The following is a 26,043-nucleotide window of genomic DNA, read 5'->3' on the forward strand; positions in this document are numbered from 1 at the left end:
TGACAAGCAAATTGCACAGACTAGTCTCCATTCTGGTGTTAATGGATGGTTGACAAGTCATTCTTTTCCTACGGAAAATTTTGAATCATTTTGCATTAATTAGATTACGAACTAATTAATTAGTTATGTGTAGAGAATTAAAAATCTTAAAAGAGCAGTTTCTTGAAATATTCCAAAAGACAGTAAGACACAAAGTGTCTTCATAACATTTTCCCTGACATCTTCAAAGCTGACACAGACATCTGTGTAGAGAATTGTACCAGAAATGTTAAGATTGTTAAGATTGTTATCGAGTTCCATAAGAAACAGCCAAGCAACAGTTTAAAAAAAATGGCCTGTGCTGCTGAGAGGACACTGTTCCTTACAGTAAAACTGAGGAACATAATGTATACACCGTATAGTTTTATCACCTTAATTTCCAGAGATGTGCAGGGTAAGCTTCACAGCAAGTCATATTTTCTTGTAAATTTTACCCCTACGAAACCTCTAATCTGTTAGATAAATTCAGAATGCTTCTTTCTAGAATTCTAGAACTTTTCCTTATCTTTGATGAAGCTGAAAATCCACTATTATTATCAAGCTAGCCATCAGTTCTAAAACAAACCATTTATAGGAAACAGTTTTCCTGGCACTGTTAAAAGACGGTAATGGTTTAAAACTGTTAACTGGAAAAAGACTACATTATAACACCAACTACAAGGGTAATTTTAATTTTTAGAGAAAATCACTAAATATATGGTAGACACTTATTGACCTTAAGAACAGACTAGTTCATAATGCCAGACTGGTTCTCTCAACCCCCACCTGCCCCTTTTCTCAATCTGTAAGTATAAGCAAATGCAAGCAATTGAGCTCTCTACACTAGGAGCTAAATTTATTAAAATTGAAAATAATTAAGAATTAGAATGCATTTACATCCTTAAGTAAATTATTCTGACATTAAATCAATCCCTGCTTCAGTCTTGCCAAAGTATGAGAATATAAAGCATATCACCTACCCTTGTTCTACTAACTGCTAAATTCAAAATGTGTTATCTCATATTGCTGAATTCTGTCAGGACTATGCCAGAGTCCTCATTTTAAGGCTATAGATTAACAGATAGCTTTCCAAGACCTGTCCTTTCAATTTGGAGATGACTGCACGTCTTATTTGTTTTGCTTGGCAGGCATCGCTCAGCATTAATCTTTGCTTCCTGAACAATAACAAACATTCCCAAATATTATCAGTTTTGTCAAAAAGCAGAAATGTTTGACTTTCCATTGACTGAGCACTGTGCTTGGCTGGGTATCCTCATTCTTTATGGATATATAATTAAACATTTCAGGTAGATCTATTTCGCAATCCAGCTTTTAATCATGTAGGTTGCAAACAACTGGTGTGCTATATAAAAGTGACAGCCCAAAGATAATGCAACCATTACTAATAGAGGTAATTACACTAACCATTTTCTGTTAAAATGTTTTCAAACAGCTTTATTATTTCACACTGATGAAGCACAGCACTGCCAGTAACGACAGGTACAGTATGAGGTACTTCTCCTTCATTGGAAAATTCTGCCTGACAGCCTTAAAATTCCCAGACCAGGACTGGTCTCAATGAGTTTTTGCCAGCGGCCCTCCTGCTCAAGAAGTGAGGGTGAATGAGCTTGTGTGGCAGAGGGGACCGTTGTACCTATTAGACTACAAAGGGAGAGTGCTGGAAAAAGAGATTCTGTAATCCACCTCCAATGCTGAATAAACCCCCCAAAGTGCAAACTAACATGAAGCAGAGCCAGAAGTTTCCACTACTCGCTGCTCCGTACATGAAGCAGAGCCAAGAGTTTCCACCACTGTGTGCTCTGCAGCATAAAACCAAATAGATATTCAAGCCCGCAGTTAACAGAACAGGAGGAAAAGTCATTCCCTGCTCCTCCACTACACTGACCAGGATCAATGACCAGGAAATTTCAAGGAGTTTAGGCAAAGAGCACAGACTTGTAAAATGTAGGATCGGGAAATTTTATAAAGACCACAGAGTTTGGCCCATTAGGTACTTATCATATTACTTTTAAAATATTTTCTTTCTGGAGAATTTATCCCCAATTGCAATCACCATTTTAAAAGAAGCTGTAAAAAAGTCACTACATAATGTTTCTTACTATGAATTTATTAAAAACCTCTATGTATGGATAAGAAGTCAAAGAAATCACGATATAAGTCAGTCTGTCCATATATGATGATTAGTTTCCAAAGAAATGATTTCTGTTATTCTGGATAGAGTGCATAGAGTCTCTGTATAAAGAAAAGTCATATCATAGAGTTTTAGAAACCTGATACTAGAGGTAAAAAAGAGCCTAAATATTCTACTTTCCACCCTAGAGCAAAATTAGCAGCACTTTGAAGTTCTGACACAAAATCTTCAAAGCCTGCCTAACATTAACAAAGAGTCTGGGTGATGTACACTGTTTAAAAGGAACTATGAAATCTGTAGGCCTGAATAAACCATCACGGTTTAGAATCCAGCTCTTCCATCCTCTCCCTCCAGCCCCATGTGGCTCCAGACCTCCCTGGCAGCCTTCCCTTCCTCCAAGCTTCTGCCACAGATCCACCGGAGGACTGAGATCCAGAGGCAGGTTTCAGGATGCCAGGGTTCAGCATGAGGTCTCATCAACATTTCCCATTCTGTTTCCACATTCCTTTATGTTCTCCAGTGCTATGCAGAACATCATAGATTACAGCTACTGTGGTACCTAATCTAACCACCAACAAAGAGAGGAGATAAACTGATCCTAGAAAAGCAAACATGCCTGTGCAATTCCCACCAACCACCACCTTGGCACACAGGAACATTTCAACAGCCCATATTTATGGCATACCCGGCCTCTAAGTGCAGGAAAGCACAAAACCCACATTCACATGAAAAATTCCAGGCCTCACATCCTATTCAGTCGTGAACTCCTCAATTCCATTGTACAGTAACTAGGAAGATGCTACTGCTACAGTTTTGCTATGTAACACTGGAGAAGCTTTTAAAACAAGTAATAAGCAGTTTAAGATGGACTTTTAAAATATTTTTTGTATTGGATAAGTAAACAGACGTTTCCTGGACTTGGTTCGAGGTTTTTATATTTATAATATATTTTCCAGTCTTTGTTTTCAACTTAGAGCAAGAAAAATCAAGTATGCTGCTATATTTCACAGAACATCTATTCTGTTACCACGTGACAAAAACACCAACCATACTAATACTTACACTAACTCATTGAAGAGCATCTTCTTAAACTTGGCAGTACAGTACAAAGAATTCCAAATGTAATTCTTAGCATCCCTAGCCCAAGACACCGTTAGAGTTTAGAAGCCAGGCATTCTCAAAAGGAATGTTTTTAGCTTCAGCACTAACAAGGATGAAATTATTGTAGAAAAAAAGTGTATTTCCTTTTTCCTTCAAACACCCACTGTCTTCTGTGCAATTCAGCCCAAGGTTATAGAAAACTCTATGTTCTAAGTTTGGTGATCCAAATCCTTCAGTCTTTACTTAGGTAAAACTCCCACTGAAGTTAGTGAAGTCAGTGGGAGTTTTGCCTGGGTAAGAACCACTGGGTTTGGCTCAGAACGTACAGGGCTCTGTAAGCTCAAGAGAATGGGAGTGAAAGTCACTGCTGCATGTAAGTAGCTCATGTTTCCAGCCATGAAAATCATAAATTACTTTATAACATAAAAATATAAAATGGCTTGGTTTGGAAGGGACCTTGAAGATCATCTCATTCCACCTCCTGCCATGGGCAGGGACACCTTCCACTAGACGAGGTCACTCCAAGCCCCATCTAAGCCAGCCCTGAACACTTCAAGGGATGGGGCAGTCACAGCTTCTCTGGGGACCATCTGCCAGGGCCTCACTACCCTCACAGGGGAGAATTTGTTCCTTATATCTGATCTAAACTTACCCTCAAATACCAGTGAGCATCCTAATAATTCCGTATTACTTACATTCTCTTGTAGAATGCATATGAATAAATGCACAGGAATAAAGAAAGGCTTGTATGACCACTGACAGAGTTAAGTGACCAGGATGACAACTGTGTGCAGTTACAGCTTATCAGTACAACTTCTTACATAGCAATCATGAAAAAAAAAAAAGAAAATCTAGGACCTAAATTAAAATTTCTCTAAAAAAAAGCAGGCAATGACTACTTGAACATGCAGCTCTGCTTAGAGCTGCACATCTCAGGAATGGGAAGTTCTGCTTAAAACCTCATTTTATCTCTGTCTTGTTCTAAGCCATGAAAACCTATTCTTCAGTACATCCCATAGCCCCACTACTAGAGAATTTAGGTTCAGAGAAATGCTTCATAGGAAACAAAACACTTTGTTACTTTATAGATAGAGTGTCACTGCTGTGCCATGTCTGTTCTAGGTATTCAAGGCATCTCAGCTCCCTTGCACTTGCTTGTGTAAGTACATTTTCTCTCATACATATGTGCCGTTGCTCTGTGGAATTTGGTCTGTGTTCTCAGGTTTGGACAGCCTTAGACCTCACCTTTGTTGAGAGAAAACAGATGTGGGGGTTCAGAGCAAAACCTAATTGAAACAGAAGTGAAACAATTAAAAGCTTTACAATGAAGCATAAATTTGATTCAACCCATTTAAGCCACCCTTCCACATTCCACAGAGCTACATTTTAAGTATCATGCTTCATTTTTAAATAGTTTCTGCATGTTTTCCTTCCCCCTCTTTTTAGCTTCTCCTAAGTTAAGGTTCAAATTCGTAAGTATGTTTCCAACCTTCATAAACTCAACTTTTAACATATTAACTGAACATTTTTGCTTAACTTGAGCTCAAGACCTTGATAAGGCTGAATGACACACCACTATCAAAATAATCTAACACCTTAAGTTCTCTCAACAGTATTCTCTGTTCTGCACCTGTTAGAAACCAAGACAAATCATTTTCACTGGTGTATCAACCACACATGGTGTTTTTCAGAAGATTTATGCAAGCTCCAACTCTCTACACATGCTCTTCAGGAAACTACCTGGCTTGTTAACCAGTGGAAAATCCTTAATTCAAGTTTTAAAAACAACTATTCCCATATTCAGTACATTTCAGAAGAAAAGATTAAACCCTTCTAATGAACTGAGGAAACAGGGTGAACTGTACATGTTAGTTGTCCCATCCTCACAGGACTGTCTGTAGTCTCACTCCACTTGATACAGACACAAGATTACTTTTAAAAAATCTCTCTGTAATTTTAAGGCCCCAAACTGCTAAGTAATAATTTTATTTTTTTATTTATTCTTGTGTCCCTCCCCTGCAGGCCTCTTTCCATCAGGGTGCAAGAGAATTTTGGGAGAAAATCCCGTAAGACAAAAGCTGTTGCTGGACTTCATCAATAGGAGCCTGTGGAAGACCAGAAGGATTTGCTGCAGGGGACAGACTATACAAACCTGCTCTCTGAAAGCCAAAAAGTTCCACTAATGGAATACTCACCTACACCAAAATCCTGTCTCTTTATCAGTCAGTGACTATTCTCGCCCTCTAAAGCCACAGGGCTACCATCTGATTGCCTCCACTTCTCTGCTTTTTCTACTACCAGTCCTTCATGACTAGCAGAAAGGAAGTCTTTCCCAACTAAATCAAATTCCTGTATCAAAATCTAAACTAATTATACTGAAGGGGGGGAAGGGGGAAAATGGATACAACAAGATGCAAAACAGTATTTCAAGGAAGTTCAGACCTGTAATACAAACACAGATTCTCATCTTCCTCATACAGAAAGTTGTTTTCAGTAAAAAAATAAACCCTTGTCTTCTTTGCACCCCTAACATTTTCAAGTAATGAATAGAAGGGGTTCTCTCCCTCAGGTTTATCTGAAAAAAACCGACAAATACATGGACATTCCATTTGGGAAGGAAGCCATGCGTGATAGTTTGTTATGATGCCACTGTTGTACTTGCTTAAAAAAAAAAAACGTCAGCAAAGGCAAGTGCAAAGAGGGAACTTGCAGAGTCAGTGGTCCTGCAAAGGCATAAGCACGCACAGTTTCCATACATAGGAGCAGTGAGTGGAATTTATCTCAAAAATCAGGATGTAAAGAAGGTATCACCTGGTGCAACTTCACACAGAGAGTGGTTTAAACCTCTGGGGCACTTCTTTTTGGCAAGTGTGCTGAACTGAGCTGCAGCAGATATTCCCATCACTTATATTTCCTGCTGTTTTAAAACCAGCACAGGAACTGGAATCTCCACATCGTTGATGTTGACCAATGCATGTCAGAAGGGACAGAGGAAAACAACAGGAAACAAGTCAGAGGACAAATAAGTATTACTATTTAAGCCCTCTACATAACTGGAAAACACTATTAAAATGAAAAATACATGCTGTTCTACCAGGCTGCCATGATAGATCTTAGAAAGACATGGACAGTTTTCTGGTCTTACAAGAGTTCTTTTCTGAAAGGGAAACTTGGAAGTAATAAAGCATTTTCTTACAACTGAAGCCTGACTGCAACTGCTGCCAATTCAACAGTAAACTGCCTTCAAGTATGTGGAGTCAGATGGTTTCAGCTTCACCACTACAGGGAAACCAACTCTGTAGCCTGGCACAACCACTGTCTGGAAATCTGCCATGACTGTACACTGAGTTGAGCTCCAGACAGACTGTGAGGGCTGAACTTTAAACCATTTGTATTTTTAACGTACACAAATAAATTTATGGCTGCATAAAAAACTGTCATGCTTCAGGGATTAACCTCTAATAACCTCTCCTGCTATGTTAACAAAGACATTTAAAATCTGCCTCTCCAAGTTACACAGGACTCAGGTTAATGAAGGCAATTCAAAAAGAAATTTTAGGGCCTCATTATATCTAATAAGGGATTAGTGACACCAGCAATTTTTAAGAGCATTTGTGGACACTTTGATGCTGCCCTATGCCTTGCGACTCCCTCATTTTACCTCAGGATTCCCAGATGAACTTAAGTTTGGGAAGGTGAATAGAACATTACAGAAGTGAGCGGCATGGAGGACTTGAAAATGGAAATAACTTTCAGGATGTCATGACATAACAGCTTTCCCTGTGGAAGAAAGTGATCCTATAGGCACTCCATCAGAAAAATCTGACAGTACAGCACATGTTAGAGCATCCACACAGAAATAATCAGTTCTGAATGTCACAGCATCAGAAAAGCTGTGTTTGAAATAGCTGATTAATTAGATAATAAAGGTCCCTGTGGTACAAGACAATACAAGAGTCAGCCTGCACCACAAAACTGAAGCAGCTACAGAAATTAATGTATTGATAGGAAGCAACTAAAGCTGGCGAAACAATCCTGATGACATTCCAAATGAGAAAAAACCCTTCCCAAAATAGGAGGTTGCCTTTAGTCTTAGTTTCTATTGTAGGACTTCATGATCTTATATATTTTCTGGGAAACTGTCAAATATTCAGACAAATATTTGTACGTTCATTTTCAAAGAAATGCTGTATTTCTAAATTTAACTTTCAAGGACGGGGGGGAAAGAAAAGGAAGAAAACTGGAAATTGTCAGATTTAGAAAAAAGATCCTAAGATAAGGTAATTTGCAACAAAAGTTGGGACATCCTTACCCACATTGACAATTCTAATCTTATATTCCAGTGTGACTATTAAAGTTTCTATTTTATTTTTTGTCTAGACCAAACAATAAAAATACTTAAAAGTGAAAAATACCAGGATGAATACTTAGTTACATTTTTTTAGAGCTTCAGGGCCATGAAGTTTAGCTTGATTCCTGACCAAAATGATAATGTTTCCACCGTTTGCATTTTATCTGAAGAAGTTCAACAAACCCCTGGTGAAAACCATTCCACAGGTTAAATGAAAAAATAAAACTAAAACCCAAGAAAACCCCAGGTAGCCAACTGTTACAGCAATCCCTTCATGCATCTGATCAAGTCCAGCTGTTGATGTGACTTCACAAATTGTGGTCTGTAGTTTGGGATTTATGCAGCCTGCACAAATACACACCAATGCTACAATCCGCTAAAAATGGTCTATACTTTAATGAGAAGCAATATTACGCTACAATTTCTATCCAGAAGATGCTGTAAAATAGAATTAAAATTAGTAGCTCATGTTCACTTGTCTCAGGGACACAATAAGTGCCAACAGCACATCAAGGACACTTTGTCAATAACAAGTTCACAGAAGAATGAGTGAAAAACACCTTTTTTTTTTGTCTGTTTCAGGACTTGTTTTTAAAATGGTGTGTTCTGATGAAACAAAGAGAGACCACAGGGAGACTAAATGATTGCATGTACATGTAGATACATTGATAAGCATCACTGTAATCCTCTGAAGCATCCAAGCAATGGCCTCTCAGAGGTCTGTAATTATCAGGTAATTAATTATCAGACAATTACTTCAGATTTAATGAAAAATTAACTACCTCCTCATATCTGTAAGTTTTATAATTTAGCGAATGAATATTAAAAGTGTTAATTAGACATCACCTGATCTCTGAGACAAAAGCTTAATATTCTCATAGAGCAAAAGCAAATAATGTCATTATAAAAATTATGTCATTAAATTGTAATTAGAAATGCCATTAAAAATCTCAGTATAAAAGAAGTAATTTCATAAAAATAACACTTTACTATGATGACAATACTGTTAGAAAGATTTACTAAAAAGATACATCTTCTTTATCTTCTTTTCTGGGTTAGGCTTTAATTAATAGACATCCGAAATCACCAGTGACTGAGGATCAATTAACTGCAGACCCTCGATTCCTGTATGCACCAGCAGAGTTGCTTCTACCAGAGACTCAGTCAATGAGTAAATAACTATCAAGCAACAAAACTCATTAATTTTCCTTCAGTTAAAACTTCGTTAGCTTCTGATATTTTTCATATTGAACTACTGAATTTGATGAAATAGTCTTTCTCTTGAGTATAAAAATATGAGTAGCTCTGAGACTTTTTCAAGTTTCTTTGAGGAAGAAAAGAGGGTTTTTTTAACCAGAAAGAACAGATGCAAGGACTTAATTTTTAAACATCACTACAGAGTCCCTTTTAACAATGTCTTCATTATTAATCTCAGCACTACTCATCAATTGCAAAATACAGCATTTCCCAATACCTGTCCCAGCAGGAACTCTTGACCCAATTAGTCTTTCATAAACCTCACATCTGAAGATGTCATTTACCACCACACCCCAGTCTCAAGATGTTGCGTAAGAACTTAGAAAGCATCTTTTACAATCATGCTTGCAAGTCTCCCATAAATAATTTTATTCCCTACTTTTCTTCAGCTGCCACTAATTCTGTGGTCTTGCCACAGCTAGAATTGTGGTTACATTGCTCTGTGGAGAAATTCCTGGCATCTTCCAAGAGTGATGCTCATTCTGCTCCTACCTGAGCAAGAAACACATACACCTCTCGCAGCTGAAGGGTTGAACGTAGTCAAGTGCTTTTTTGAACAGGGCATGTCTCTGATTAAGGGGTACCAAAACTGAAGTGGTATATTGGTTCATTTTTAATCCTAGATCAAAAATTTAGGGGAAAAAAAAATTAAAAAGTTAAAAAGTTGGAAATTCTAATTTTCACTAGTTACTTCAACTGTTGTGATCACCGAACAGAAGGACTACTAGGAAAATGATCACAATACTAACACAATCTTTTCCCTTAAACATCCTCTGTACTTAAGACAGATAAAAAACCAAAAAACCAAGATCGATTGAAAAAAAAAAAAAAGGAAAATGTAATAATTGCTGTAATGCCACAAAGTGCTAGAACATAATCACATGCTTACTCACAACTGGAAAATGCTGCTTTTAGTCTTTGACTTGAGAGCTCATCTTTGCAAGCCTCCTGAAATCACATACAAAGACTTCATCACATACAGGATGGACATCAGATGGAAAAACATCCACTAATCATCAGCAGTGGCACACAGAGCAGTTTGAACATTTACTATCTGGAAAAAATGGGAACAATAAGGCTGAAATACATCATCCCCCATGCAATATTAGTAATTAAATATGCATCCAGATTACAAACTAACATTCCCTGAGACTGGTTCATCAAACACCCAGACTGAAGCATTGTTTGATCCTTCTGTGCACTGGCAGAGGGTTGTTACCCAGGCAGAGCTGTCTGTGATTAACTGGTGCAGGGCAAATGCCTGGGCACTCCTTGAATTACACACAGACCATCCACCAGTCTCCACCTTTTGACAGTGCCTTAAAATTAGATTTAATAAATAAATAAGTGCATAATAATCAGAAACTTATTAGGCCACTGGACTTCCATGAATGAAAAACGAACAGCATTTCTGCTTCATTTCAGCATTGACATTCTAAAATTTAAAATGGTTTGCACAGAGTTTAGTCAGCTCTTACTATTTTTAGAAATGCCCCACACCAGATGTTTTTTTCATTCTTCTGTTGCAGGATACCACGCTCATTTCCAGATCCTCTGAACCAATGCACTTACAACTCAGCCATTGCACAGATATTTGTATAATGCACATAGGAAAACTTGCATCTAATCAAGGGAGCAGGATTTGGCTAATGACATCTTTCCTAAATCCTCAGTTGCTGAGATCAAAACCCTATTTATGACAGTTTTAAATCAGTGACCACTTGGCTTTCATCATCTTCATCCGAGCCAAGACTTCATCTTGACATTCTCAGTGTTGATCCTCGACTTCTGCTTCCCTGCACTGTCTCCCTAATGAAGTCTCCAATAGTGTGCACAAGGCTGATTGTTTTTCAGGTCATTTCCTTACTTCCCTTGGCCAAATCCTCCTAAAGCAAACAATGTTTTAAGCGACAGCATTCACTTCTTACTTTCTAAAATTCTGCCAAACTGTTCATGATGTAGAAATTTCCTTCTGACTTAAAGCAAAAGTATTAGCATTTTTTACCAACATCAGTTTTTTATCCAAGAACTAACTTCTTATCTTTACAGGGAGATGTGAAGTTCTGCAGATTTTAACTTGATTGCTGGGTATTCCCAGCTTTCCCTGTAACAGAGAGAAGAACCCAGTGCTGAACCTCGAGCGAGAACCTTCAGCCCTGTAAGTACTGAACTTTGGACTTGCAGGTTCTGAAGTTTATCCTTCACTAAAATACGGCTTCACCAGGTTCTTAATGCTTATTTAGCATTAGGAAACAGCTGCAGATGTTAACTTTTGATCTCATCTGCTCTCATCAATACTTAAAACGAACGGCTGCATATAAAGCTGGAGGTGCACCAACTGCCACTCCTTCCCAGGGCTAATGGACTTCTGTGCCTCAATACTGACTTCTGACAACATCGAAAAATCTATTAGATTTTTTTCAAGTAACTCCTACTTTTTCAGTACACCGTATCTTGTCTTGTAAACAGATATTTACTGATTCTTCTTTCTTAAAACTGCCTTTGGAAAACTCGTAAAAGCATTAGCTGGCTCATTTCTTACAGGCAGAATCTACTGCAGTGAGCAACACAAAACTGAAATATGCCTAGTGACTTGGTGTGTCCACTGCTAAAGCAAAACTGATGGACACACTTGATAGATTCCTGACCCGATTCTCACTGAGATGAAGGTTCCTTTAAAGCCTCTCAGTATTGACACAGCTATATGAAGGGAAGTTAGTACCCCTAAAAAGGAGACTACTAATCTAATTTCTTCTGAACAAGGTATTATGACTTTTTACCTTTAACTGAATCTGAAGCATGGTTTTACTTAGCTATTAACCATTTTTTACATGGTTAGAAACTGATCTCTACAACAACAAGTAAAGCATCACAACATTAGCTGTCACTCTCATCTGAAAATCGGAAGTGGTGATCATTCAGAAAGAAAAGGCAGGACACAACCCAAGCTCTGCTGACATCATCTTCCTAGAGATAATCCCCAGGAGCCACACTGTGACAGCACTGGGTATTTTCTTACTATCAGAATGGTCCAATGGTGGAGTTACTTATCAATTTGCTTTGCTTTAGCTTTGTTCATTTCCATAACAAAGCAGAAGAAATATCTCTGTTTCTTATGTTGATCATTCCTAACTACTGATTTCTCTGGTAATGCGCTGTTCATCCCAGTGTCACCCCATCACCAAGAACCAAAGACCTCAATGAATGTAACATGTCACAAGCATTTCGTGTATGCTCTTCCAGGCATCATCAGGAGAACACTGAATAGTTGACCCTGAAATACTGGACAACCCCCTGAGTATCTGCATTTTCAAAATGATGAGATGCAGTCACAGAGCAAGTGATACTGTTATCACCTCATGTCATGAGCAGGATATGTGTGTTCTCTCCTCAAGGGTGTGGGGCTATTATGCACCTATCACTTATTCTCTTCTAGTTCCTCCACAGCACCAAGCAAATCTATTCCTGAGTTTCTCACTCTCAGAATATATAAGCAAATATTTAACAAAACCATCTTCAGTTCAACAGATTGGCTCAAATATGATAATTCTGCTATTTCAGTAACAATTTTCCATTTAATGAGGAAATACGAAAAGTAATTTATAGAGTTATTCTGTGTCCTTGTGCTTTTCTAGAGGATACAGGTTCACAGCTAAAACATCAAAACAGTTGGTGCCCCTGGCTAGAATACTTCCCTATCACCTGCTCACTCGAGCACTAAATGAATCTCACTTTTCAAGTACTTACAAGCAAGAGTCCAGCACGTGTTTCAGACGTTCTGTCAGATGTTAATACACCCTCCATGCACTGACTGTTATCAAATGCGTCTTTGTTGTCTCTGCAGCAGTTACTTTGAGGTTGTTTCAAATATATAGTGAAATTATTACATTAAGAGAAAGAAATCTTTTCTCAGAGAGAGTGATTTCTTACGGTACATCTATTCAGTGTTTGGGAACAAAAAGCAGCATTTCCATATGCCTTTGCCATTGCTCCTTGAACTTCAACTTCCAAGGAGCAAGACGGTAATTTTGTATTAACTACCAAGCTTCCTACTGCTACGTTATCCTTTACCTGTGATGACTTACCTATTAGTCAGTACCTTTTTAAAAACCAGTTCTCAAAAAGCCTTTTGAATTTTTGATGAACAATTTTAACAACAAAGAGATTTTTCTTTGAAGTCAAAAATTTTAACGGGTTTATTCCCAGCACTACAACATTTTGGGAAGACATTTCAGGGAAAATGGAAGCAAACATTATGCTTCAGTCAAAAAGCAGTTATGGTTGGAAGGACTAATTTACTGACTCCTAATTCACCTCATTCTTCTGTGACCGCCAAGTAGGTGGGAGTGGAAATTTGTCAAAAACTTCTGTCTCTTGATGAAACCTTTCTCCCAGCCCACATGCTGGGAAAATAATACCTATAACCCATGAAGAAACAGATCAACAGCTTCAGGCAATGACATACACAGGCAAAGCTTTAATTTAATACTCTCTCATGCTCCACTCTCATGTGTTTCATTTAAAAGGATCTTTAAAGAGAAGCAGTGTAGCTGCTGTCAGTGATATAATTGCTGCATTGGTGCCCTTGGGTCCTTCACACACCAAGGACTGATGTTTGATCCCCGCTGTCCTTTTGGCTGCGCTGAACAGCAAGAGACACTGAAGGAACAACGAAGAAAGTACAGATCAAGTAAGGACAGGGATGTGTGTCACATAAACAGTCCCCTTCTATCCAGTGTCCTTCAGCCAAGCAGGGAAAATCTGCTTTCTGTTCCTGATGACTGAATAATTCCCCCCAGCTCTGGACTCCCAGGCTCTGAGCAGCAGCTCAGTGAGCACTGCTGAGTTCCATCTACAGCAGAGTTACCTGCAGGGAAGCTGGGGGTAAAATTATATTTTGACTTTTACCAGCAAAACATTTGTTTAGTTACTTAGCGCAGTCTCTTTTGTGTGTCAGGTCTCCCCTCCAGAGAGGCTGGGGAATTCTAATAATCACCTTGTTTCCCTAAAACGTGTCCATCACCCACAGACAGAATGTAACAGTGCTGAACACAAAATGAAAGATAATCCCACAGACCAGGGGAATGGGAAGTGTTTTAAGAAGTGATATTACTTAAAGGCAACCACCAGGAGTTTACAAGAATTTCCATTCTTTTAATTAAAGATTTTATGAGTCTTGGAACACACTCCTGTGCCCTATTATACATCAGAGCACTTAAAAATTCAGAGCCTTAAACACTGTCATAAAGAGATAGGACAACCAAAGAAGTCTTAAGAAGAAAGACCTATTTATACAATGACAGTTATAATTTAAAAAATAATTATTTTACTTACTTGATCTTTATTCACCCCTTTTCTGTTGTTTGTGAATACCTTTTAATACATCCTAATATAAACTACCTGCCTTTTAAATTAATTGCTCCATTTATATGCTCAGCATGTTTGGAACAAATATTAAAATCCTAAGAAATTCAAGTAAACTCACTGTGCCAGAAGAAAAAGCATTTACATTACAGTGATAAAAATACATTCATTAGAATTCAATTTGAAGCAAAATATTCCTTCAAAAAGCAAAGATGGAAAAATAAATAAAGCAAATCAAAAGAGGAGATAGTGATAATGAAATATGATCAAGAAAGTATTTTGTAAACTGTTAGTTTCTATGGAAAATAGTATTTCCACGTATAAAATTCATGGTACCTTTATTTAAACATATGTCTGTCTAAGAAGTAATACAACAAGTTTCTAGGAAAGCTTTCCAGAACATGGTCTATGAACCACATCTCAGATGCAAATTAGCTCATCCATCACATGTAACCTTTGATTTGGTAATGACTTAATGAATTTAGCTTAACTATCGCAGGACTGAGCATAATGCTGTAATTACTGTGGGAATTCCTCTACCCTCAATCAGTCTTTTAGATGTTTATGGCATGGAACAAGAAGCTCAGCATAGCCTGAACCAGAGGCCGAAGCCCAAAGGCTTTGGATCCAGGCTAATGATCTGAGAGCTATTAAGGAAGTGTCCTCACAGCCTCTGGTCAGTGCACACCACTCTGCTGGGATTCCAGCCCTGTCTTTCCCTCAAGAATAGACACAGACGTACCACAGAGGAAGAACTAAATGCCACACAGAAATCTTGAGAATAAAACTGGAAGAATATTTATTCCACCCCATCACAATGGGTGAAGGAACACATTTTGAGGCATTTTGCTAGAATGTAACTAACTTCAAGCTGAACATCCTACTACACTAAATTTACATCAGAGTTTTTAAAGCAAAACAGGGTTGTATTACTAATACTGCAGTCGACACAGACAACAAAGCCACGAACAGTGAGGCAGGAATGTCAGGGGTCAAATAAATGTGTACTGTAGTACTTACAGCAACACAGAGCATATTCTTATAATTTGATCAGGGCTGAGGATATTTACTTGACAGGATTATTTTTCAACTATGGTATGTCTCACTTTCAGATGTTTTACTGATGATGTCAGCAGTTACTGCCATATGTAAATTATCATCTGTTTTTTTCTAACTCAGGACAGAGTAATATTAAAGACAATCAAAAAAATTTTCTTCTATGTGTGCTAAACAAATAAATGGTTCAATTCCTCCTTAGTTACCAGTCCACAAAAGATTCTCAAACATTCTCATGCTTCACAAACAGAAGGGCGAAGGGTGATGTTTTATGACAAAATAATAATCAAGGTGACATCAATTTCTCAGGAGAATCAATGGAAACCCTATTAACGTTGGCTTGCAGATGGGAATACTCAGGTACAGAGATGAGAAACTACTTTTGTCACTATGTCAGTGGTAGAAATTATGCTTTCTTATACGCTGACCCAGTGAAAGTCAGAGATGGAAATGCTTGTTTTATGGGGCTGCATCATGTGCTCCCTGCCCATTACTGAAGGAGTGGCATCAGCTGAACTGTAACCTGGTGACTGAGCAGACACAGGTTAACTAGTTCATCTCCTGGCCATACACAGTTTCTTGGATACAAAACCAATTACATGCTAGGTTGATTTGTGAAGCCTATGTAGAAGTCATTGATACCTGTTTTGAGCTTCTAAATTGTATTTTACCTCTGTGGCACTTGAATTTATAAGCAACAGCTGTGTAACAGCACTTCCCTACCTCACAGGACTAGCATCAGGATAAAAAAACCCCAAAGATGACAAAATCCACAGATACAACAGTAATTAAGGCTGTGCCAATGTGACTGGGAAGGTAAAGGTGAATGCAATAAATGAAGAGCATTAATAGCCATGAAGCACAAGCACTACCACGCTCATTTTCCATGCTGCCCTTCCACAGAAATGCAGGAAACTCTGTTACCCAAGCACATGTGACCTCTCAGGAACAACTTCTCCACCTCTACACAAGCACACACACCAGTGGTCACACACGCAGCAGGTCTGACCAGATAGCACCAAAAGGTTCCACTGAGAAAGGTCAGAAATTTTACTACCACAACTCACAACAAAGAGTTAGTCCTTGACAAGAAAAAACTCAGTCAAGAGACAGTGTCTAAAGGGCCATGACCTCAACGTGTTTGGGTCTTCTGTGATTTTTTCCTGTTGCTTCAGCAGTCTGTTCCTGAGATCAGCAAGAGAAAGCTCCATTCATCCTGCACCACACAGAAGTCAGTCACAATGCTGGCGTGAACGCTGAGATGTTTTTTGCAACGGGTTGCATTTGTGTAGTTGGGATTGTGACACCTGAACCTCTTCAGAACTGAGTGACCTTTTAACGTGCCAACAAGTTCACTTTGGCTCTCTGGGTCCTGTGGACAAGCTATGTCCTATGGAGGTGGAAATGAATGGGAGCTCGTGGCAGTGGGGTCCTCTGCATTGCTGCCTGGTTATTTCTGGTCTTGCAACCTGGGACACTGTAGAACAACTGTTCCATAAGCCACCAATGAGACCCAGCAGTGTCTGCAGCACCACAAGTTGCTTGGACTCCCTTTACACATTTAGCAGGTAGAATGTGATCCTTTCACCCTCTTTATGCCCAAATTCCAAAGAGAAGCATTTCACATCTGTGAAATTTTTTTATAATTAAAAATATATTAAAACTGCTCTCAAGGACTTTGTTTAGTATCTTCTACACTTTACGCTGAACTATTTTGTGAAGAAAGCTGAACACTATCTAATATTCAGATACTCTAAACAGCATCCACACATTTAAATAAAGCCTCTATAAACAACTTAACAAAACTTAGCAAAGTTAGCAAAACATCCTGTTACCTGAGCAAATACTACTCAAAAACTGAAAATAATTAGATTTAGATCTTGCAAAGCTGTTCTATTCACGTATCCATGTTGAAAGTTCTGTGCTAAGTCATAGATCGTGTATTTTTATGATTACTCAGATTATGATCACTTGTAACATTAAAATACAGATGGAATCAACATATAAGTTGTATGTGAGACTTAGTTCCCTTTGTCCACACGTTTTGTAAGCTAGACTGAATTTTTTTAAATGCCAATAGAAAACAATTCAAACAAAACTCATAATGGTACAATTTGGGTTTGCTTTACTGCTGAGAAGGCCAGGCTGGTGACTTAAGTAAATTTGCACAGCTTCACTGACACCTGTACAGACCGATGGTCAATTTGTACAAGATTAAGGAAGCTACTGAAAAGGGAAGAGTTCAGCTGAAACAACAAAAATCTCAAGGAATGTGAAATTCTCTTCTCAAATACGATTATCTATCAAAAGTATACTGAGAAAACTATTTAAAAGGCTACCTGCTTGTGAGTGAAGAATAATGATAGGCTTTGGAATACTTGAAAATATGGGGATGGTCTATTCCTCAGGAAAATTCTCTAGTTGCTCAAAGATTTCTTAGGCCCAATATATCCAGTAAAACCAGTGATTTTCATGATAGAGATGATTCCAAACCAGCAGAATAAAGACGTGTGAAGGTGGAAACCCTGATTAAGTATTGTTTTGAATGTAGGAGTTCAACATGCTCATTTCCTAGGAAGCACACACACCAAAAAAATTTTGGGCTTGGCCACTACAACTGTGGTGCAAGTTGCAAAGCTACACAACCGTATTTCCCTCCTGGATGGAAAAGTGATGCAATGCAGTTCCACTGACTTCATGCCAAGCCAGGCCTTAATACAACAACAAATGAAAAGCAGAACATAGTCATACACACATTAGAACAAGTGTTAGGGGTTCCTTAAGATTTATACAGAAAAAAAGGTAATGCTTGGATTTTTTTAATTTTCTATTACTTGAACAAAGTTCTGCAGCATTAAAATACAGATAAAACAAATTGGCAAGTAAAGGAGCTTCCCACTGACTTTATAATCTATCAAAACCTGACACTTTTATGAGCAGAACTTTTAAAAACACATACCTAAAAATCAATTAAAATATTCAGAGAAGCATACAAAACAGTTCAAAAGGGCACAAAACTGCAGTACAGGTTCCTTTAAAAAATGGGTTCTCACTTATATTCTGTCTTCAATTCACTGTCAAGCAGGAAAAAACCTTTACTGAGTAATTTCCTAGAGAAGTAATATTTATGTAGTCAAGGTTCTGCAGCTGGAGCAGGGAAGTGCACAAGATTATCGGGTGGTCTCTTACAATCTAGGACAAAGAAATATTATATTAATAACAGTAGACACAGTATATTTTTTATTATGGAATTTTCAAAATTAGTCACATGAACATAATAAAGGAGAAAATTTCTCACTACCTACACTAAAACCTACAACCTAAGATTCATTGATAAAGTAACAGGCCATTTTTCATATTCCGTCTGCTGTATGAGCTGAAAAACTCTGAACAGTAGTATAGTTTAAAGTACTTGGCATATGGATCACAGTGCTAAAACATTCCACATTGCACTTTTATAGCAGAAATTCATTTCCAGGTAAGAACACAACATTGCTTTTACTTTACTTGCTAACAAGGATAATTGGCAGGCAACACTGCTGCTGTTTTAGATTTGTTCTTTATATGGATCTCTGAAGACCACATGCGCCTGCAGTGGTGACAGAAATATTTTCCATATGAGCCACCACAGATTTTAAGGTCCCTCAGTCTGGACAAGGTAAGTCCATCTATCATTTTCTGTGCTCAGTAACAATCAACCAGGAAGTTAAAAACTTCTGTGACAACTAGAGGGCAATGATCAGCTTCCAATTGCTCTGATCATCAAACCATTTAAATTTGTTGAGACTCTGCTGAAAACTTTTCCCTGCTTTCACTAGATCAAAGGCAGCACAAGATTTCACTGAGACATTTTTTTGAATCAAAACCATTACAGCTTCTCTTATTAAAAAGCCAAATAAAGTTTCTATCTAGACACATGAGCTACAGACTGTCAACCACACAGTTGGACAAGGTGTTTTTTCCAATTCACTTCCACTTTCCTTTACCAGAGAAAGTAATTGCTCTGGACTTCATTAGGCTACTATAAAGTTATGATAGGGCTAACAAAAGACAAGGCTCTAAAGCAGAATCACTGTTTTCAGAAGATTTACTTAAGGAAGGCATATTTATGGATAAATAAACTAGCCAATGATTCCCTTAAAACGCACAGCTACACATCCCATTTCAGTCAGAGCAAGGCAGAATGAGTATCAAACTTTTTCCTGCTAATAATTTCATTAGATGGAATATTTTTTATCTAATAGTACTGTGCTTGCTGAATTATTTCCTAAATGGCAGATGACTAGCTGAAAATTTCTGCTTTGCTATGAAATAAGAACTTGATGACAAACTGCTCAGATGAAGACAAAAATCTAGAAAATGGCTCTTGGTAAATCAAGTAGCAACTTTTTTACGCATAGCAAGAGCTGTTCTATTCCACTGTTTAGGACTGAGGAATTAGGAATATCAGGAATGCACTAAGTCCCTCTTTAATGATATGATATTCATTAAAAAAAAAAAAATCAAGTTTTTTCTGCCCTGCCACGTACTAAACATTACATGTATTTGCACAAAGAGAATGTTATTAATGAAGCCTGAAGTTTTCACATGCTCACACCCACAAAATGTATCCTATACAAAAACTTTTTCAATAGTGTACATTTTTTTTTCAGAAAATATGAACAAAACACAACCATTTACTGCTGCAGAGTATCATATTTCTCTGTATATTAGTAAACAAAAAAATCACAAATTAGTCACCTCTCACAGAAAGCATATTGTCGAGAGAAGTTAACTTTCAAACTGCTCTCCTATAGTACCTATAGGCTTTTGCCAAAACCTAAAAAAAAACCCAACAAACACAAACCAACAGCAAAAAAGCAAACACAAATCCCCCAAACTAAACCCAAACAAAACAATAGCTTTTTACACATGAAGCAAACAAGGCAATTCTAAAATGTCTAACAGCATAAAACTCATTCACGGTCCATCTTAACAGATATGAAGAAAATGCAACTCTGACAAGACAATTTTTGACAAGACATTATACTTTGCTTACCTCACCCCCAGGTCTTGCTAACACTGCTGTTTGAAAGCAGAGCAACGTTAGTATCAGGTAGCTGACAAACATTATTACCCAAAGTTAGAGCTACTCTGGAGGAGAGAACCCTCTGCCAAGTACTAACAGCAAGCAGATGCACTTGTGTCTCAGTATCACAGCCCTCAGCTCTCGTAGGTACGAGTCTTTTTCCCTCTCCCCCTTCCTCTCGCACTCACGGTCCGACCAGGAGCTTTGCTCTCAGCCACTGCTCTGAAGACAACTGGTAAGTTGATCTCTTCATGTAATGACTTCTCCCTGCTGGGGGAGGGGGCTCGGCCAGCACGGAGCTGGGGGGCTGCAGTCAGTGCGAAGCGAAGAAGGGGAGGGACAGGAATGGTCACTGCCAAGTTACGCATCTGCTGTGATTCATGGAACAAGCTAAACGGTAACATTTAATGCACGAGGAGGTTTGGCAAAGCGTTATTGACTTAGGCAGGCATGATTGGAGAAACAGGCTAAAGCTGCTTGCAAGGGATGCCTGTTGATAGTTAGAGGGCATGTGCTACTTAAAGGTACAGCACCTCCTTTTATTGGAGGAGTTTGTAATACATAAATCATAAATTAGGATCTAAGCAGGAAGCAGCCTATGGTTTTACAGTCAGCCCCACATCAGCACAATCCTGCAACCCAATGGCCTGATCCTGCCAGGGGTCCCGGCAGAACCTCGAGCTCTCGTTGCTGGCCCCAGGGTAACAGCAAATGGAATCCAAGTGCCCATTCGCTCTCAGGAATGTCACAACTGCTTCCTGGAATGACCCCCATCCTTTAAGATAATCCTGGAGCAGGATATGGATGTAATCTGTCTTTCTTTTTCATATTAGAGCTGAATAAAGGAAATTTTGATTTATAACAATCCAACTTATCACATAACCTCCTTTGACTAAACAAGCAGAAGTGCAAGCCTTTCTTAAAGTTCCAGCTCCCGAAGTCAAGAAAACACACTAAATTCTCATCTTTCATGTAAATGCATACTTCTTATGCTTATGGTTCCAGGGGAAATCTCAAAAATATGACCCAGGAATAACCTGGTCTCATATGTCAAACAGTAAACCACATGAACTCCGAATACAGGTACTTTAAAATATCTCAAAATTTTAGGAGGTGGGAAGTAAAAATGTTAGTGAAATTGAGAAGCACACCATTACTATATATTAGATTTCTTTCTGTAATTTGGTAAGCTGTATACACACAGCTGAATATGTCAGACTCCTCAGGCTATTTTCAAACTCGTTTTATCAACTATTCTTTTCCTTTCCTACGAGAGGTGAAAGATAAAATATTTTTCCTCAGAATTACAATTAAATACAGTCAAACTCCTAAACAAGTATAGCAAATTAGCATTCTCACTGCTGCTAGAAGTCCAGATGCTGCTGTATTTGCAGTTGGGCATCTGGGTCTCCAGCACAGTAAAATCTGATTAGCTCTATTAACCAGACTTCATTGTCACAGACTCCTACTACTGCCCATAAAGAGTCCTACCTCTTCTCCTGCCTCACCTGACTCACAGTGCTGTCTCTTCTACACCTACAAAAAAGCCTGCCCTTTTTTAGCCTCTCAAGTCAGCAGAACACATTTCATGGGTCAACTTTTTTCTTCCTTGTTGCTACACAGCTGTGCAGCTCCATGGTTCCAGGAACACTCCTGCCAGCGCTGTGTCTAGTGAGGGCACTGCAGGGAGGAAGCAACGCGGTGAAGGCCACGCAGGACTAGGGGTGTCAATGGCAAAGAATCCTCCTCAGTTTCCTTGCCCTGAGGGAGCAGCACAAGCTTCAGAAGGTTTAAAAATCCAGAGTTTCAGCATAAGGAGCTCAAGGTTCTTCCAAATGATCTGAATGATCACAGGCAGTCGGCCACAGTGTCACGACAATGGTGACTGGTGGCCAAATCTGCAGTTACTGAAAATTTGACACAACCCTTAATGGTACTTTCTGACAAAAATCACCCAGAACTCTCTACTCCTATGTTGATCTCACAAATACAACACCTCCCTTCAAGACCTAAATGAAAGAAGTATTTTCGCCCCTTTTAAGGCGAGCTGAAGGTTTGTAGATTATCCCATGGTGCTGACAGCTAAGTGTACAGCTGCCATTACAGGTACTTTGTACACTGGTTGCCTATGGCAAAGTCTCCAGACTAAAAATGTAAAGCCAAATAAACGTAAGGAAATTTTCCATCAAAACCCTGTCAGGAAGCCAACCTACCCTTCTATATTTTTTTGAAATATTTAGATATACCACAAAAGGAAAAATGATAGTGAGCAAACTGCCAACTAAACCAGAGTTCAAAACACTGCCAACATGAGAGCTCCAGCCATGACACTTCAAAAATACAGTTTCAGAGCTTGAAAAAGTTTTAAAACATACACCATTTCAGGTGTTGCAGCATGTAACAAAAACTCCAGTGATGAAAGCTGCTTCATGCAGATTGACTACTGCTTCCATCTTGTTTTCCTGTTCTTCACAAAGTGAAGTGAACTAGTTTTTGTGATTAAATATACAGCACAGGCAAAATATTGCCAATCCTCTCCTTTTTAATGGCAAGTAGAAAAGGATATTTTAAAAAATTAGGGGTAACTGTGATTTTAGCGTTCTCTCTGCTGATCATTCCAGTAAGCAGTATATTCTCTGTAAATAATGAACAACCTTATTGAAGTCTAACTGAATATTACTAGGATGAGTTTCTGAGCACAGAAAACTGTACTACATTCCCATTTAGTAAGTTATATAGCTAATTCTTTCCATATGCATATAATTTTTCCTCTACCAAAAATACAGACAGAATTCCCTAAATTTCAGAAGCTGGTGCTCTGTTCTCCATATTAAGACAAGAGATCTGTTCACACCTGCTATTATGCCTTCAAGTTTTATCTCACTGAACTGGATGGAACTGTGCATGTTCACGAGCACAGCTACAGCCCTTCTTTGCAGCATAGAGAAACCTGAAAGTTAACACTGTGCCAAACTTGCACTGCTGCAGCCAAGATCAGAACCCTGCAAACCTCAACAATCACTACACTAGAGATTAAAATACTACAGGGGCAATAGAAAACAAATCAGTTTATGACTGATGAGCTATTTCAGATTATAAAGTTCTGCCGTAGTGGACAGAGAAACCAAAATGCCTTGCAATAGTAAAATGGAAGAAATAAGATATCTCTAATTTCAACACAAAACCATCCTTGATTTTACTTAGAAACAATGAACTTAGCAAAAATAACAGCATAACTATTTCAGGTATATAATTGAAATAGAAGATCTGAAATGATATATTTTCTAAAACCAGAAAAAGCCATGAGAATCTTTAGGGGAAAAGTTCCTATTGTTTACTCTCAGAAACACAAACAATGCATCTTTGCACAGTACCGTTCTCATTAAAAAACTACTGACTTTCACCTGTGAACAAATTACCTGTCTGTCTCCAGGGGTTTGTAAAACTCAATCAGTTTATGAAGTTTGTGACCAGCTTCCTCCTGAGGCAATTACACCTAAATCTCAAACAAGGACAAGTTTGTTGAACTTATCAAAAGCACAAAATTCTCTTCCAGGTCTCTCAGGCTTCCAGTAATTCCATGTGAAATCATGAACAGTATGCTCAGGTAACATCACTCACAGCTCCTGCTTTCTGCTAAAAGTGTATTAGCTTAAAAAGTTGACCAAGTTCCTAATGTAAAAGTAATAATAAAAGAACACATGAGTCAAACCAAGATTTTAAAGACTTCCTTTCTACTTCCTACAGTCCTACGGTTTGTAGAGCTCAAATTCTTAAAGCAAGATGGCATGGAGGATAACTGCATATTTCAGGCTGAATTACTTTAGCACCAGACAAGGACAATGTCTGTGTATTTCAAAGTATTAATAAGTACAAGTGAAAATAATAAGCCTAATTCACATTTTGCCAGTTCAGGTGCCACATCAATGCCACTGAATCTGCAAGGAAACAGGAGGTTGACTGGAATGTCTGCTGGTGCTCAGCTGTAAACAATGAATTAGTTAGAAGGAAGATAAAAGCCAAACCAAGTTTGCTGCTATGCCATAACCCATAAGCCCTTTAACTGTTTCTTAAAACAAGTGTTTAAAGTAGCACTAATTTGCTTTGGATAGACACCATCTTCCAGGAATCACTATCAGCAAAGGCAGTAGACACTGCATATTACTACTTAAGAAAAAGTTAAGAATAAAAACCTTGAGAATAGGGTTCAATTTCAGTGTTCCATGTAAAAATTTAGTAGAGGAAAGCTGAAAATCTATTATGTTTCGGTTTTATTTAACTGGTCATCTTTCCCAGTGGGTGATCTACAAGTTACTTAAAAAAAGAAGGAAGAGAGAAAATTTTCACACTGATGAAGTCATGTGGAAAGATGGCTGCCATATTTATTGCTGTCAGATAGACATTTCCAGCCATTATCTCACTTCACTTTTTCCAGGAAGCATTTCTTTCTGAATTTATTATTCTGATGTTTTAAGGTTAGAATAAATTACTGCTCTCCTTTAGGCTGAACTACTGAAAGACACTGGCCATAACATTTCACTACAAATCTCTCCTGTGAGGTTGTTTAGGGTTTTTTTTAAATTTTATTTAAAAAAATAAAGCTTGTGTTTAATGTTATAGTCAAAAGACCAGATATATTTTTTAAAATATAGTCGAAATTTATTAAAAATGTAAAAGAAATTTTTTAAAGGCAAAGAAGCAAAACAGCACGCTAGGAGACTGGGAGAAACTCCTGTTCCACCAACGGTCTGCCCTGAGGCAAGCCCACCCCCCACTTTTTATACCCCCCTCTATCTCCACCCCTTCAGTCTCTTTCCATTTCTTTATTGAGTTTCCTTTTGCGGGCTCCCCCGATATTGGTCCTTGCTTTCGTGGGCTCCATCTCGCCACCTGAGCTCAGCCAATGTTTTGGTTAGACCATAGTCCTTAGTGTCTGCCATCTGGAAATTTCCAGACGGGGTAAGTCCTTTCTTTTGGTTCTTTGCTGTTTCATTCTATTCTGCTTCCCTATAAGTCTGCTCAGAACAAACACTTATAAAATGACAAGACATAACATACAAATTCATAGCAAATTGCTCCTTATTACCTATTACAGACACAACATTGTGGCTTGATACTTGCAATTCAAACCAACCACTAACATTACAAATATAATTTGATTAGCAAATTAACTGCCTTTGCTTTTATTAACTATTACATAATTAAACACTTGAAATAACAAGGTTTCTTGCCACATTATGTGTGTCTGAGCAGACAGGGAATTTAGACTGCAGAAAGAATGTATTTTCCTTTAAGGTAAAAGCAGTTTACTGAGGAGGGTGAATGCAGAAAAAATACCACTCCCTACCCTACCTTCTTGGATTCAGGAAATACTGCAGCTGGACCACAGAGGGGTTTCTGCACCCCCATGGAAGCATTTCACTGGCCAGAGGGGGTGGTGAAAGAGAGCAAGAGATTCTCTCCAGTGCTCTGCTCTCCATAGCTGAAGCAATTCTCTTTGTTACTGCAGTGCTTCTGAAAGAGGCACACTCGCACTCCCACTGACTCTGGATTTCAGCAGCATCTCCACCTCTTATTGATTGGGAACAGATGAAACAACAACAAATACAAGAAGGACCAAGATGGAGTATTTGGACTTTTATAGGTGCTATTAAAAAAAAAAACAAACCAGGCCAG

At 38.3% G+C, this 26,043-nt stretch overlaps 1 protein-coding gene across 3 annotated transcripts in view; it reads right to left on the reverse strand.

Annotated features, from left to right (window-relative positions):
• Window positions 1-26,043, reverse strand: part of THSD4 (thrombospondin type 1 domain containing 4) — a 264,033-nt gene that overhangs the window by 74,507 nt on the left and 163,483 nt on the right. Inside the window, exon 1 of one of the 3 annotated variants that reach the window (XM_027881548.1) lies at window positions 20,338-20,424. The exons of the other annotated variants lie outside the window; for them this stretch is intronic. Coding sequence (XP_027737349.1) covers window positions 20,338-20,409 — 72 coding nt within the window. The 5' untranslated portion in view covers window positions 20,410-20,424. Of the gene's footprint in view, window positions 1-20,337; window positions 20,425-26,043 lie in introns of those variants that run through there. 3 annotated transcript variants of the gene reach the window in all.

Source organism: Empidonax traillii, unplaced genomic scaffold (genome assembly GCF_003031625.1).
Source record: "Empidonax traillii isolate 1590-97213 ecotype Southwest subspecies unplaced genomic scaffold, ASM303162v1 scaffold90:size2128546, whole genome shotgun sequence".
Classification (NCBI taxonomy): Eukaryota; Metazoa; Chordata; class Aves; order Passeriformes; family Tyrannidae; genus Empidonax; species Empidonax traillii.